Below are 16,672 nucleotides of genomic sequence, written 5' to 3' on the forward strand. Positions count from 1 at the left end.
TTAAATTTCCATTATGCCCCCAAGATAGTGATACTCAGGATCGTTGTGGGATATTAAAATGGTCACCTCACCAAAGACTGCCATTTGAATATTCCTCAGTGCCCTAGAGAGATGGGAAATTTAAATGACTGCCTGGTGCCCTCACTGCCAGGTAAACCTGCAGCTGGGGGCCTGCCAGGGAGCACTTTGCCAAGGACCTGTCAAACTTGGGGCCAGCTTTGCATCTAAGAGCAGGCTGTGAGTGGTTCTTCAAGCAGTATTTTCCTCAAATGGCTCGAATGCTTGGGAAAAAAATCTCAGTGGTGCCAAGGGGAGAGATTTTGGCCTGATCACACTGGAGGGAAGAGATAAGCTTTCATTTCCTGTGTGTTCCCTTTCTTGTAAGATTCACACAAACTCTTCTGTGTACTTGCACACTACATACCAAGCAAATTGCTAGTTGGCCTGAGCCCGTGTCGTGTAGCAGTGCACTGTCAGGCTAGGACCAGAGACCCAATGGGGGCTTTTGTGCTAGTTGCTATTGCTCAGCCTATTGCTCAGCCCAGGGCTGCTGTTGTTGGAAGTGTTGTGCAACTCAGCTTACACTGAAAGCTTATGTATCTGCACAGGAAAGAGTAGACGGAGAGAGAAACCTCTGTGCTTCCTATGTTGGAATATGTGGTTCAGCTCAAACTGGTGGGTTGGGTCTGCATGAGGTTAAAAAGAGTAGATAGAGAGGCGATCTCCTGATTCCTAGGCTATATCTATCCTTTGATCTCCTGCTAACTCTTCCTTCTGTGTAAACAGTTATTCTTAGGATGCTGACCACATCTTCTGGCTTCTTCTTCGCTTTCTAGACAGAGAGAGAAGGCATCTTCTCACAGCATGAGGGCAAACATTAGGTTTAGTGTTTGCATCTCCACTTCAGCTAGTTAGCTAGATGCAGAACTCTTTCCTAGCAAGTATGTACTTCCAGAATAAAGTATTTTCCTTATTTTGAAGCTTAAAGTCTCAATGTGACTAATCCCAGGGAAGGTGTAATATTTAGCAAGGATTCAAACACACAAAGCTCACTCAGGTGCTTTTTTGCTACTCTGCACTATCCTAGACGGTCCTTTCCCTTCTAACCTGTGCTGATCTACCTTCCACTGGAAGACTAATACTCTTAGGGTTGCTGGCCTCACTTCTTACTTCCTCTCTCTCTTCTTCCACTCCTCCCTTGGAGAGGAGACCCTTTTGGATCCCTCTTCTCTTAGAGATGCAGTAACAAGCATGCCTTGTTGTATCTCCCCCTTAGTTAGCCAGAACTAGAGATCTTTCCTCTCAAACATGCATCTCCTTTAATAAATGCCAGTGTATTGTTCAATTAAAGCCAGAGTCTCAGTGTGATTGTATCCAGGGTAAAGTGTGCACCATCAACACAGATCCTGTTACAGTTCAGCTTCTGCCAGCATTCAGCTCCAATGCTAACTGGGAGGAGAAAACAGTGGCAAACCATCTATGCCACCCTTGGAGCAAGGGGAGCCACTGTGGTGCCCTACAGTTGTTAGACTACATAAGAAGAGCCGGCTGGATCAGGCCAGTGGCCCATCTAGCCCACCACCCTGTTCTCACAGTGGCCAACCATATGCTTATGGGAAACCCGCAAGCAGGACCTGAGAGCAACAGGGCCTCTCTCCTCCTGTCGTTTCCAGCAACTGGTAGTTAGAAGGATATTGCCTCCGACAGTGGAGGTAAAACTCCCATCAGCCCCAGCTAGCATAGCCAAAGGCTAGGGATGATATGAGCTGTAGTCCAACAACATCTGGAAAGCATTGTGTTGCCTACCCCTGCCTGGGGGGAAGGAGAACATTTAAAAAAACAGATGTCAGGAAGCAGAACTAGGGAAGATGCTGTCCCGTACTGGACTGAAAGATCTATTAGTTCTCTTCTCTGGCTCTTAGGCACCTCTATCCAGAACCGTCAATGTAAATTAGGCTAAAGCAGTAGCAACAGAAGGGTGAGGCTTTATAAGAGAATAATGAGTTTTGCTGCCTCCCCCCAATTCCCTCCTTTTGCTTCACCCACACAAGGTGATTGCTGAGCTTCTGTGTCTTGTACCGTGGATGATGGACAGTGCTGAATTCTTTACGCGGTGTGTGTTGGACTGATACAAGACTGCTGGAGGCTGATAATTTCCCTCTTACTTTTGTATGCCTGTTCTTAATAGCCCCGTTGTATCTCCCGCTTCACAGGCAGGCAGCAACATTCTGTATCCCTGAGTTGGAACAGGTGTCTTTGGACTGCTTTTGTAACAATCACATGCTCTTAATCTTTCTCTAACTCTTTGCTGGCATCAAAAGCCAGACAGGGCTTTATTTTGGATGCAACTAGGTGTTTTTCTTTTTTAAATTAAAAATTCCTTGGTTCTAGCAAGCTTCGGGAACCTTTTCTTGATGTTTGAAAACCTCTGTGAAAGGTTTGAAAAAGATCTGCAAAGAAAAACAACAAGAAGCCATGTGAATGGACTAATCAGGCCACTGAATATTTTCCCATGAATCATTTTGACACAGAAGTGATATTGACGTAAATCAAGTTAATTTTTTTTAAAAAAAAATCACAATTACTAGGAGATTTGGGGCTTTATAATTGTGTTGTTCTGACAAGGGAAAAAGTATATGTATTTTCTGATGCCTGGGCAATCTGTGTGCCGTGCTCAGCCTCTTGACTCATGTTGCAAAGTTCTATTTCCTCATTTTGCCCTGTCTCTTATAATCATTAGCTATTCGTCACAGTGGTTATTACAAGCCACAGCAACCTTCTCAGCTGCTAGGCCTGCTTCCTCCTCTGAAATATAGCTCTCATTGACAACATGTGGCATGTGAACAAAGGTCTTCAAAAGGCTGTTGCTGCAAAGCACCACTGAGTTAATTTTAAAGAGAAGGAGGAAATGCACGCACGGCTTTACTATTTCAAGTTTTGGGGCTCCTTCTGAGAGGAAGGGCGGGATTTAAATTTAATATATAAATAATAAATAAGCTTTTCCTAAGCTGTGATTAAAAAGAAAACTGATTTCAGAAATGTCTTTTCTGCTCAGGTCCGAATTAACGACTGTGCTCAGTATTCTTTAGAACGGGATCCCAGGCCAGTTGTGCTCCCTGTGGTAGTGTAACTATTTAAGATTCATTTCTGGCAATAAGGACATTTTTACATGGTATGTAGGCAGTGTCTAGAAACAGCTCCACACCATTCACCTTTGTAATGTTAGATCACTACAACAGCTTTGCAAATATGTGCCCTTTCTTGAACAGTACGACAGCCTTTAAAGTGCACTTTTTACTAGAAGAGAAAGGACTGCAGAATTATGGGCCTTGATCCAAAGAAAATTAGTTAACTTATGCTCCATTTATTTTCAAGGGATGTCACTAGCTGTAGAACAGAGGATTGCGCTGACACTATGGTGTATATTCAAGTAAGTCCTACTCAGAGTTGACCCACTGAAATTAATGGACGTAGCTTAGTCATGTTAATTAATTTAAATGGGTCTACTCTGAGAAGGACTAGCATGGGATACTGCCCTAAATCACTAGCTTCCTCTAGCATAATGTCTTTGTAGCAATCTGTCTATTCAGAAATGTATAAGCGTTACAGAGTTGCAGAAATGAGCAAATGGGCATGGTAATGCCAGTTTCAATTCTCTCCCCCCCCCTTACCTACCAAGATCTCATTTGCACTTCTCTTTTCACACACTCTCAGACCAGGCATACTAGTTTCAGCCTCATGTATTTGTATGTGTCTTCAAGTACATTCCAAGGTGACTTTGACAAAAGACCCAACTAATTGGCCAGTTCATGTTCCCCATTTTTAAAGATGTTTTGTTTTAATGTTTTAGAGATATTTTGTTTTAATATATTTTAAAGTCTGTTTTTAAAATGTTTTAGAGTGTTTTTAGCGTTTTGTTTGGTGCCCTGGGCTCCTTCTGGGAGGACAGGCAGGAAATTAGATAGATAGATAGATGGATAGATAGATAGATAGATAGATAGATAGATAGATAGATAGATAGATAGATAGATAGATAGATAGATAGATAGATAGATAGATAGATAGATAGATAGATAGATAGATAGATAGATAGATAGATAGATAGATAGATAGATAGATAGATAGATAGATAGATAGGCCTAAGGGACAGCCACTGTATGTGCAACTGAACAGCATGGTGCCAGCAATCATATAGTCGTACTCCTTAGAAGGTGATGGGATATTTGTAAGGTGCAAATTCTATAATAGCATATCATCCTTCCAGTGCTACTTGGTTAGATGTTTTCTATCTGCTTCCTTACATATGGCTTTTAAAACACAGGTAGGGCAATATGATGAAGATGGGTGGAGCTAACCCTGCCAAAGATGGGGGGGTACGTATGTGTGTCCGCACACCATTCGTGTTTCAGGGGAAACTCTTGTGTATTAGGGAATACAGGGAAAGTAGCATGACCATATTCCTGCTATACAGAGGACAGTCCTCTGTCTGAAGGCATCTGCTTTGAAGAGTTGTTTGGTCAGTTAAAGTACCTTAAGCTTGGAGAAATGGGAACCCTGAAATTGCCCATTAACATTTAGCATCTGGACAACAGACAGAGCAGGTAAACAGTTGGTCACAGTCTGCATGTACACAGCATACATTTAAAGCACATGACTTCCCTAAAAGAATCCTGGGAGCTGTAGTTTATTAAGGTTGCTTGGAATTGGCATGTGCTTTAAATGTGTTTTTATACATATGGTGTGCATGCAGACAAGTCTTCCCCACTATGGGGAAATGTATTTCTTTTTAGTAACAAAGAATCTGTGGCATCAGGTCACTTGCATCTGATGAAGGGGTCCATGAAAACGTACGCTATATTAAAACGTGTTAAGTCTTTAAGATGCCACAAAGTTCTGAATGTTTTTTCTGTAACAGACTAACATGGCCACCTGGCTGGAAAATAGCAGAGGATGCTAGGAAGCTGCCTCATACCAAGTTAGACCATTGGTCCGCCTAGCTCAGTATTGCCTACACTGACTGGTAGTGGCTGTCCAGGGTTACAGACAGGGGTCTCTCCTGGCCCTACCTGGGGATGGAATCTGGAATCTCCTGCCTGCAAAAGCATGTGCTGTACCACCAGATTTCGGTATAACTCCTGTCAACAGGAGTGATGGTTTGACTTGTTCCTACAGAAGGCTTCTATCAAGGATGGAACCTAGGACTTTTGGCATGCAAAGCAGAGGCTCTCCCACTCAACTTTCTCCAGAGTATAATTTAAATTGTAATTATTTCTAAAGTTGCAGATATGTAAGCATAGGCATAGGCATATATCATGCAAATCTGTGCCCTGTTTTGGGGTAAGTGGCCATCTAAAGGGAAAGGCCAGAGGACATGTATGTTTCAACTTGTATTATCCAGGTTCTGCTGCCTGCCAGGACAGCCAGTGGGAGAAAGCTTGCTTCCTCCTTCAATAATCACAGCAGGCACAGAGTGGCAATTTACATACAGTCACTCTTGAAAATTATGCATCCGATGCAATTACCTACTCCCTGGTTTGAACTCCTTTAAAATTTCTTGAAGCTCCAGTTATGACTAGGTTTCTGACTTATATGGAAAGATGGGATGGGATGAAATGATATGTGATGGGCACTTGTACCGCCATGCGCCATGGAGAATGTGATAGTGCTGTTACATTGTGGGGTTTTTTTGTGAATGGAAAATGTTTGTATATCCTGTGAGCCTTTTTCTTTTCTTTTACTTTATTATTCCTTTCATTTCTCTCTCTTGGTTAAGGCATTGAGAGGATTTTTCTATAAAACAAAAAATTAAATATAAATTAAAAAGTTGCATGATTCTGGGGCCCCCTCTGCAGAGCCTGTGTCTCTGCTTAAGTCTAAGACAGTGACACCAGCAAGACCAGCAAGTTCTCTCAAGCTTTTGCCTCCTTTCTGCCTGTAACATATTGAAGACTGGATTATTTGGGCTAATTCCCAAGGAAGATACTCAGTGTTACAGCAGGTAGAGCAGAAGTTCTGTAATGTGGCATTCTTGGTTCATGCAATGACTGCTTTTCCAGCATGGCAAAATATACAATTAACATTTTGATAAAGTGATTCATTAAGAAAAATAATTTGCTTGAAAAATTATCACCACCTTTTTCAATGCTGTACAGGACACCCCAGATATTTCAATCAGCTTTCAACTGGCCTGGATATGGTCGGATTAGCTGCAGACTGGCTTACTTCTACAGCCAACACTAATATGTAAGTATGTGGATGTACTGGTGCTTTTAATTATGGGATCCTTTTAAGCTTAGCATTGAGTCTAGATACCCTTTTCAACAATTTCGTCTGGCCACTGTGATCATGTTGTTTCCCATTGAAAATAATTATGTTGGAAAACTAGCAACTGTGCAAGAAATACAGCAGGGAATGATTTTGTCATTTACATGAATAAATATCATGAATAGCATCTTATTCCGCTCTTCCTCCAAGGAACAGAATGGTGCATATATTCTGTTTCTCTCCCTTCCTCTTTTATCCGTACAACAACTTTATGAGGTAAGTTGAACTAATACATAGTGGCTGTCTCAAGGTCACTCTGTGAGCTTCATTGATAAATGAGGATTTGGACCTGGGCCTCCCTCATCTTAGTCTACCCTCTGTTTCCTACAGTACAATGCCTCACTAGAGGTAGATCTTTTGATTTGCTCTGGGGTTACTTGTGTGAACAAGTAACTTCTAGGCTTCAGTTCCTTAAACTTCACCCTGTCCTCTATTACATCTCACATTTGTAAAGATGATCTATTATTGGGAACGAAATCCTGATTCTTTTTTTAAATTATTAGAAAACCTACACCCTATGCTTCAGCTTTCCAAACAGAAGTGCTTAAGGAGGCTTGTAAACAAAAAAACCACTTACGCAATAAAAAACGTAACCAACTAATTAATACAAAATAATACAAACCAGCAGATGAAAACAAATAAAATATGATAAACAAATTTATCGTATTTATATTCCAACTTTATATAGTCTTATATTCCAAGACAAAGTCTGTTTTTTTGGACCAACTGATTTTGTTTAAGATCTTGCTAGCTTCCAGCTTATCTCAATAATCACTGTTGTTCAGTTAGTAAATGAGGGGTGACATTCCATCAACCGTGAAAAACACAAATAATTGGGTATTAGAACAAATTAAACCAGAACTATCACTAGAAGCTAAAATGATGAAACTGAGGTTATCATACTTTGGACACATCATGAGAAGACATGATTCACTAGAAAAGACAATAAAGGTGGGAAGAACAGAAGAGAGAGGAAAAAGAGGAAGGCCAAACAAGAGATGGATTGATTTCATAAAGGAAGCCACAGACCTGAATTTACAAGATCTGAACAGGGTGGTTCAGATGCTATTGCACGTCGCTGATTCATAGGGGCGCCATAAGCCAAAATCGATTTGAAGGCATATAACAACAAACTTTGATTCATTCATTTCAGTGGATCTACTCAGTAGGATTTAGTGGAATTCAACCCAATGTATTTTATCTGCCCTGTAATGTAAGTTATACTTGACATTTTTAAAGATGTGAGGCAGGGGATTATGTCAGCATTTTAACTAGGTTAATAAAATATGGACATTGCTATGTTTCAGGTTCACCTATGAAATTGCTCCAGTGTTTGTACTTTTGGAATATGTCACATTAAGGAAGATGAGAGAAATCATTGGCTGGCCTGGAGGTGCCGGCGATGGGATATTTTCACCTGGTGAGTGATTTTTTTTTACATATTTACATTTGTACTGTATGATGTACTTTGCATTCAGCGAGAAGGAGTGTGCGTGTTCAAGATGGCGCTCACTCACTTGTAATGCTCCGTTGGATACAAAAAAAATGCATATTTCTGGCAGTCCAGAGATATGATTATTAAGGACATTAATATCTGCCCTGCTGAAGACTTCCTTCTACTTGATAAACAATCAAAGTCTGGGAAAATTCAGTCAGATGACACATTTACCCAGTTCAGTTATATTAAATATTTTGTGAAATAAAGGAATTACTTTTATTTAATATTTACTTACGAGGTAATCTCTTGAGCCTTTGGCAAATGGGAACAGAAATACAAATATCAAGGAAAAGATAATCTCTCTCCATTTCAGAAAATCCATATCACCCTAATCCTGTAAAACCTTTGTTTGATGGTTAAACCATTTATATACTGCTTTTTAGATAGAAGCAACCCCTTGAAATTCTTTACTATTATTAAAACATCCAGATGGGCAGCTAATAAATTCAATAAATAAATAAATAAATAAATAAAGTTCCTATAGGCAGGGGTGTTGTTCGTGGCTGGTCTAGAGGACCTGAGTTCTGAATCTTTTGAGCTGGATCCCAAATCTCTTGCCCGTACCCCCCCCCCTTTATTTAAACTCTGGGCAGTTCCAGACTGTTGCTTTTTTTGGATGAGATTCAGTCACATACCAGCAAATTCAATTTGCGTAATTGGGATGTCCTGAGCACCAAAACCACTTCAGACTTTTTGCAATAGGGAAAGTGATGCGGGGTGGGGAGGAGAGCAGTGGAAATTGTGAGTTACTTGTTTTGACGAATGTTGTCTAACCTCCCTGCAAACAAATCAGGATGAATACTCAATAAGCAGCTTATCTGAAAGCACCCTTTGTTTGCAGAACACAGCAGGGCATGCTGTAAAGGGCAGAGTCACTGAGACCGCAGCCACCCACCACTTTAATTTGCTCAAAGGCCTACTTGTATCTATGCTTATAAATTAGCATGTACAGGTGTGTGTCATATGTGCAAATGTGTACCTGTTCCCTGAGTCTTTTTAAGCAGTCTATTTATAGTGGTCTATTCATTGGATTCATCCAGAATTAATAAAAGTAGTAATAATACTTCGCTGAGCTTATTATCAGCCTGCCTTCACATACCCGCAATTACTTTTTCAGTGTAGCTACATACAGAGTAAAATCCCACCCTCCGTGAACAGTGTAGGTCGGGGTAGCCAACATGGTCTGCAAAGTTAGACTCCAACTCCCATCACTCCAAGCAGTACGGCCAATGGTCAGGGATGATGCGAATTGTGGTCCAACAGCATCTGAAAGGCACCATGTTGGCTACTCCTGCCATATGGGACTTGACATTTGAGCACAACAAGGGGTGTCGAGACCTGGAAGGCATATTTAGCCCCCGACCCATAGAAAGTTAGTTTCACAAGGGAACAAATTCTTTCCCATTAATTTCAATAGGACAAGTGCAACTAAATCAGTGTGTATCAAGTAATCGGCAAAGCAAGGTATTTCCAGGACAAATGTGCAGCTGCAGACATTTTGAAGTATCCCAAATGGGTGGGGAATCTCTTTCATTCTGAGAGCCACATTTCCATGTGGGCAACCTTCTGAGGGCCACATGACAGTGGAGGGTGGGTCCAGAGCAGTGGTGGCTGGTGGCTTCGGCACCTTGGACAGCTCCTTGAAAGTTCAGATTAAAACCTGGAGCAGATTACGCTGCCCCACTGACATAGAGCCACTGGGACAGAGGCAAAAACAGGTGGGGGTCACAGAGGCAACACTTACCTTTGTATTGTAGGCTACATTCCAGCCATGCAATAGTCAAAGGTTTCTGTACACACACCACAACTCTTCATTCTCCATATAGGCAAACAAGAGACATTAGTTTAGTTTAGGGACCCATTCCGGCCAGGCAAAAAGAGCCCAGGACTAAGCAGAGCACTGCTATTGAGGAGTGTGGCATGGGAGAGTCCCAAGGGCCAGATAGACAGGCCTGGAGGGCCACATTTGACTCCTGGGACTTAGGTTTTCCATTCCTATCCTAAAGTACAGACGAAGGTCCAATCTACTGTAGGCAGACTCAAGGACATGCTTAGTGGAGTTTCTCAATTGGGGGGTGGGGAATGGAGCAAGAGGTTCCCTTACCTAAGATCAAGCCATGCCCTCTAAATGAGAAACGTCCCTTGTTTTGAGAAAGTTGCATGACAAGTGTTGTTTGTATTTAAAGCAATGCAATGATGAATAGAAGAAGTAACCATGTGTTACTATGGACTCCAGGTGGTGCCATATCTAACATGTATGCTATGTTGATTGCACGTTTCAAGATGTTCCCAGAAGTTAAAGAGAAAGGAATGGCAGCTATTCCAAGACTGGTTGCTTTCACATCTGAGCATGTAGGTGTTTCTATTTTAACCGTTATGCTAATCTCACTTTCTTGCTAATTAAACTAGGCCTCTTCAAATGCCCTTTGGGGAAACGTAGTTATTTTCTGACCGTAACTATATATCCGTACTTGAGAGGCCTTTTTTTCATACAAAGGAGCTATGTACTGTGCCTCCCTCTTTCTGAAATATGTTGTTTTGGTTGTATTGAAATGGTGTGTTTTTCTGAATTTGTTGGATCATGTTGTGACCTTTTGTAGATTTCATTCATGTCATTCAAATGCAGCCTTCCCCGTTTTGGCTGGCACTGTTGGGAGCTGTAGTCCAAAAAATCTGGAGAAATGGTCGGAGAAGGCTGATCTAATGTAACTCCAGTGATGTCCAAGAGCAACAATAGCAATCCAATAACATTAAGCCACATCAGTAATCATACTTAGCACTTTAGAGTTCAAGGCTCTTCACGTACATCCTGTCAATCCTTATTAAATTAGATTCAGTGGTTGACTAAGCACCTAATTTGCAACCGTCCTGCTATAGATGTTTAGCTCTCTCTGCTGAGAACTTCCCATTCATTTTGCCAGGGTTTGCAAAGGAGTCATGCACGAGAATATAATTTACACAGGAGATGTTCTTGCTGGATTGTTCCCATGGGTACAACTACTTCATGACTTTTTTGCAGTTGAGGAAGCCAGGCTGCCATAAACTTTGCAAAAATAATATGTGTGGTTTTTCAGAGTCACTTTTCTGTGAAGAAAGGAGCAGCAGCCTTAGGAATTGGTACTGACAGTGTGATTTTGATCAGATGTGATGAAAGGTAAGCACAGCCTTATTAATCACCACAGGAGTAGCCATTCTCTGAATGCAGCAGAAAGAAAGAAAGAAAGAAAGAAAGAAAGAAAGAAAGAAAGAAAGAAAGAAAGAAAGAAAGAAAGAAAGAAAGAAAGAAAGAAAGACGGATTATATTTTTTTACTTTATTTATTATTACATTATATCCCACCTTTCCTCAAAGGAGTTCAAGGTGGCGTACAAACGTTGTCCCCCTCCCCGATTTTATCTTCACAACAGCCCTGTGGGGTAGGTAAGGCTGAGAGACAGTGACTGGCCCAAGGTCACCCAGTAAGCTTCATGGCTGAGCAGGGATTTGAACCCTGGTCTCCCAGGTCCAAGTCTAACACTAACCACTACACCACAGTGGCTTTCAACACTGCACCACAATAGATGCCACCAGTTAGAATAAAATGGCTTTGCCCTGTGTTGGTCTAAGGAAGCTCTGCCGCTGAAATGCTGGATACTAGCAGTTACTTTTCAGAGAGTTCAAAATATGAAATAGGCATTGTTGTCTGTAGTGTTCATATTCTTTTCACTGCAGCCCCCAATAAACTACCCGCTCACAGTTTTTGTAGTGTTCCTGTTCGTAAAAGTGCACTGCTTTTTAAAGCAGAGATAGCAGGTGACAGTGGAACAAAACCAAAATGTGTGCATACACCAGGGGTAACACCACTACGTCTTTCATGCTACTGTCACCTTGTCTGTCTCCAACATAGTAAAACTCCAAAACCCACAGTTTACATTTATAGGATTTAATACACTTATAAGATTAAAGAATTGCCCAACAGTGGATTTTGAAGTTTTTTTCTTAGAGACCCACATGATTACCTTTGTTTTTCAATCCTAAAAAGTTAGTAAAAGAAACCCATGTTGTCATTAATAAGATGGCCATTGAATCTCTCTGATAAAATATGATAGAAAAGTAATGTGTTACCATTTTTTTCTTTCGGAGATTAATATAGGAATGTAGGAAGCTGCTTTATACTGAGTCAGACCATTGGTCCATCTAGCTCAGTATTATTTACACTGACCGGCAGCGGTTCTGTCCAGGGTTTCAGACTGGACACTCCCAGCCCTACCTGGAGATACTGAGGATTGCACTTGGGACCTTCTGCATGAAAGGCAGATGCTCTACCACTGAGCTATAGCCCTTCCCCTTTAATAGTATGCAAATCAGTCTTGGTGCAGGCTGGCAGCCAGGTTGGGCACTGGCCAAGGGCCCCTGCAGCTGAGAGGGGCCTCTGCTGCTGGGGCTGAGCAGATGCAGCTCCCGCTCTGCGATCCACGCTAGCATCAGGTTGCAGAGCGTGTGTCCCATTACCCAATGCTGGCATGGATTGTGGAGAGTGAGCCACCCTCTCAGGCAACACCCCCTGCTGGTAGAAGTTTGGGGTTGGCTGCACCACTTCCCACATTGCCACTTCCTGTGTCCCCACATCGCTGCGGCAACATGCTCTTCACACATCATTTCCATCACTCAAGATGGCCGCAGGGGCATCAACATGCTCCTGCTGCCTTTTTGGGTGGCGGGAGGTGTGTGCACACAGCGCACTAACATGCTGATGCAGCCAGGCCTTTTTAAGCCCTGGCAGCGGTGGCGATAATACCACGATGTCGCCATCACTGCCACAACTGCCACCATCGAGGGCCCACTGTAGGCTAGTGTCGACCCTGATAAAAATAATACAATAAATCAATACAAATTAATGTCAGAATGAAAAGGTGGCCATTGGACTGTAGACTTCATAAAGTTAAAGTTCCATTATAAAGTGCTGCTCAAGCCGATATGTAGACAGTGATGCTTAAAAGTGATGTAATGCAAGAGTTGGAAACTTGCAGCCCTCCAGATGTCCCCCTCCCCATCTTTACTATAGATAGCACAAGATTCACATAAAAGCTCAGATTTGCATAAAACACCTTGTGAACTTTTGTAAAAAAGTATATATCATCATTAATAAGAATAATATAAATATGCAGAATCTGATGGCACACCTAGGCAGCTGACTCAAAAGGTGGATAGAATATGTTGCTTTAAAAGTGGCTAGCACACAGAGCAATTCAAAGGATAGGAAGCCAGTGTAACTTAAACCAAGGTAAATTATGCCAGTGTAATTTACCCCTATTCCAAACTCCGTTCAGGAGCAGGCCCACTGCTGCTGGCTGAGCCAGCCCAAGCCTGGCAGAGGGAAAGCAAGCCTTTAAAATACAGTTTGACTTGCACCACCCTCTTTACCAGTGTAACTTCCGCTGGATTGCTAGTGACCGAGCTGAAAGGCGTTTGGAATAGGGTAAGTCTCCCCTGCCATGTGCCTCTCCCACCACACTTGCACTACATCCCCCACACACACCCCAGAATGCCCCTGTTTTGAGACCTTACTGAGCCAGCTTCAGCTGAGCCAGGATGGCAGACTTTTACCAGACCGCAGCTGCAACTAAGCCAGCCCAGCTGGAGATCTGTCTGTTCAAAACCCCTCTCATTCTGGTGGATCTTGGATCTGGATTGCTCTGTTTATGTCATTCTATAAATAGCAAATAGAACTTCTCATAAATCAATATCTTATCTGAGTTAACCAACCTGAATAACAGACCGATCGGAAAGAACTGACAACAAAGCCATTATATTTTGGTGCTTTTATTCCAGAGGGAAAATGATCCCATCTGATCTCGAAAGAAGAATTGTTGAGGCAAAGCAAAAGGCAAGTAGATTCCCACTTACAATCAGTAATCCATAGAGAAATAAGGGAGGAGTGTTTTTTCATGCCAAGCATAGAAAAACCTACAGCTTTCTTTTAGGTGGGAGGTGGGAGAGGAATTGCCTATGCAATTACAATCAATTTTTTTAAAAGTTGGATTGCTTTAGAATTCTGCATACAGTGGATTTATTTAATTTTTTGCTGGCAATGTGAGTTTCTGATGGCTTCGACCAATGCATGGAAACAATCTGGTAGCAGTGGTGGTTGGTGGCTCCATGGCAGTGGAATCCGCTCCGGGGTTTAGTCTGACCTTTGGACACCTTGGACAGCTCCATGATAGTCCGGACTAAACACCAGAGCCAATTCCACTGCCCCACTGACACAGAGCCACCAGTCACCTCTGCCTGGCAATCTTGTACTAGTTTATAATGTAAAAAAGGCTCTGCCAAGATAAAGAAGGCATCACAAAGGGATTCAGAAAGTGTGTTTGTGTGTGCATGTGGGTGAGTGTTGAGTCACTGCGCCCTCTTTTGGCCACTCCCATTGCTCTAGACCATGTGATTGTAGAAGGGGCAGGCCCATAACTCAGTAGGAGAACAGGCATTTTTGCAGAGAGGGTCCCATAAAAGTGAATGTTCCTCCAGTGAAAGGATCATGGGGCTATTGTGGGATTTCTGCTCAGCTTTTCCTCAGGATTGCAGTAAAGGAGGAAAGAATTAAGTTCCCCCTCCACAGCAGTTGTGACCCTGATAATGATCCACCAGCTGAGCTTACGCTGTTTGCATTTGTGGAAGCCTGCGTGCTAAATGCAAAAACACATTTAAGGTCATGTCAGTTTCGGCACACACATAATAGGGCTGAGGAAAGTGATGGAGGTGAAATTTGATTTAATTCACATTTAAAGAGGAACCTACCTAATTTGCACCTTGCAAAAGAATATGTGAACCAAACCGCAGCCATCCTTCAAAATTTGCTTTTGTCCAAATTTTGCAGTGCAGTTCTCCAGCCAAGTAATGCCTACAAAAATTCATATATTAGAGTAAAATGCATATATAAGTGAAAATAACATACAAAAAGGCATTATTTGAGGGGAAACTGCTTAGCAAAAATGTGTGTAATAGACAATATTCCATGCAAACATGTGGATATTGGGAGACATTTGCACAAAAGTGCTGATGGATTTTCATGAGGATTTTTTTTAAAAAAAAATCACAAACTGATGTGAACTGAATTTAAGATTGGAAAAAAGAGCAGCTGAAACTGACAGATTCACAGTCCCTACCTGAGATTCGCCTCCAACGATGGAGAGAGCTGCCAGCCATCTGAATAGATGCACTAGGTGGTCCAGTATAAGACAGCTGCCTAGTAAGTGGTCTTATACGGAGCCAGGCCAGTGGCCCTTTAGCTCTATATGAACTCTGTGACAGGCAGAGGCTCTCCTGGGCAGCCTTCACCAACCTGGCACCTTCCAGATGTTTTGGCTTCAATTCCTATCATCTCAAGCCAGTGCAGGCCATGTTGGCTGGGGCTAGTGGATGTTGTAGTCCAAACAATACGGAGGAGGCCAGATGGGCAAAGGCTGCTCTAGGGTCTCAGGAAGAGGTCTTTCCCAGTCCTACCTGGAGATGTTGGGGACTGCATCACATACCTGTGATGCCTGTACTCAGGACGAAGGTTCCAGACAACCAATTCTCCACTATCTGGGATGGGGGTCAAATCAAGCAACCCACCCACAGTGTCGCTGTGTCTTTTGACCTTTTGGTTCAGATCTTGAGATGTGAGCAAGGGGGAGGGCTGGAGCTCAGTGGTGGAGCATCTGCTTTAGATGCAGAAGGTCCCAGGTTCAAATCCTGGCATCTCCAGTTAGGTCTGGGAATGTCCTCTGTCTGAAACCCTGGAGGAGCCACTGCCAGTCAGTGTAGACAGTACTGAGGTAGGTGGATATACATAGCATCCTATGTTCAAAGGGCAGCTTCTGGCGTGTGGATTTTTCTCAACTCCAAATATTCTTGTTTGCAGTCATCCAATCAAGCACCATAAAACAATTATGAATAATCTGCGCAGGCTGTTTATAGTAGAAGTCCTTTATCTCAGCATCTTTTAAAAATCTGAACTGTCTCATTTTCAACAAACCATGCATTCACACACCATCCGGTTGAAGCCAGCAGAGTGGCATCAGACAGCGAAGGTTACTGGTTCAACAGAGTTCAGCACCGCAAAGTAAACATGGTCTTTCCAGATGGCCATTTTATTATGTGCCAGGAAAAGACTTATGTAAACCAAACGTTGGTACACTCATCATCGGCTGTGCCGTTTGCTGCCACCTGCAGGTAGAAACGGCAACGGCGCTGGCAAATAAAAGGGTGAAGAGAGTCTAAATGGAATATTGACTTCCGTAACAATGGGAGGCGTTATCCCATAAGCGTTTGCTGCTGCTTTCTCATAACATCTACTACAACATGAAACGTGATGTCCGGAGAAGGGTCGTCGCTCAGTGATAGAGCGCATGCTTTGAATGCAAAAGGTCCCAGCTGCAGTTCCCAACATCTCCAAATAGGGCAGGGAAACCTTTCCTGCCTGACACCTTAAGAGAGCTGCTGCCACTAAGCGTGGGCCACGGGTGGGAAAACGTTTAAAGCCCAAGGGGCACAATTCCTCCAGGCAAACTTCCGGGGGGGCACATTACAGTGATGGGTGGAGACTGAGGCAAAAAGGAGCAGGTAGAGCAAGGCATGTACATTTTTATCTTTGTACAGTAGGCTAGTTTCTAGCAGCACTTATGTACCTCTCTCTAATCTCCATCCAGGGAAGCAAAAAGCATTATCGGCGTTTGAGGGCACCTTCCAGCCATGCAAACAACACTGAAGGAGGGTCCAGTGCAGGGCCAGGAGGACGTGTGGCCTGGGGGGAGTCCTGAGGGCCAGATAGAGATGTTTGGAGAGCCACATTCAGCCTCTGGGCTCAAGGTTCCCCACCCCTGGTGTAGAC

At 42.7% G+C, this 16,672-nt stretch overlaps 1 protein-coding gene and 1 non-coding gene across 2 annotated transcripts in view; both read left to right on the forward strand.

Moving 5' to 3' along the window:
- GAD2 (glutamate decarboxylase 2) overlaps nt 1-16,672 on the forward strand; it is a 53,171-nt gene that overhangs the window by 19,180 nt on the left and 17,319 nt on the right. Inside the window, exons 5-9 of the mRNA XM_061585883.1 lie at nt 6,153-6,243; nt 7,632-7,744; nt 10,059-10,174; nt 10,897-10,976; nt 13,633-13,687. Of these exons, the coding sequence (XP_061441867.1) occupies nt 6,153-6,243; nt 7,632-7,744; nt 10,059-10,174; nt 10,897-10,976; nt 13,633-13,687 (455 nt within the window). The remainder of the gene's footprint in view (nt 1-6,152; nt 6,244-7,631; nt 7,745-10,058; nt 10,175-10,896; nt 10,977-13,632; nt 13,688-16,672) is intronic.
- TRNAL-UAG (transfer RNA leucine (anticodon UAG)) lies at nt 15,473-15,546 on the forward strand. Its single transcript has one exon. It is a non-coding gene; the product is annotated as a tRNA-Leu (tRNA).

Source organism: Rhineura floridana, chromosome 10 (assembly GCF_030035675.1).
Source record: "Rhineura floridana isolate rRhiFlo1 chromosome 10, rRhiFlo1.hap2, whole genome shotgun sequence".
NCBI lineage: Eukaryota > Metazoa > Chordata > Lepidosauria > Squamata > Rhineuridae > Rhineura > Rhineura floridana.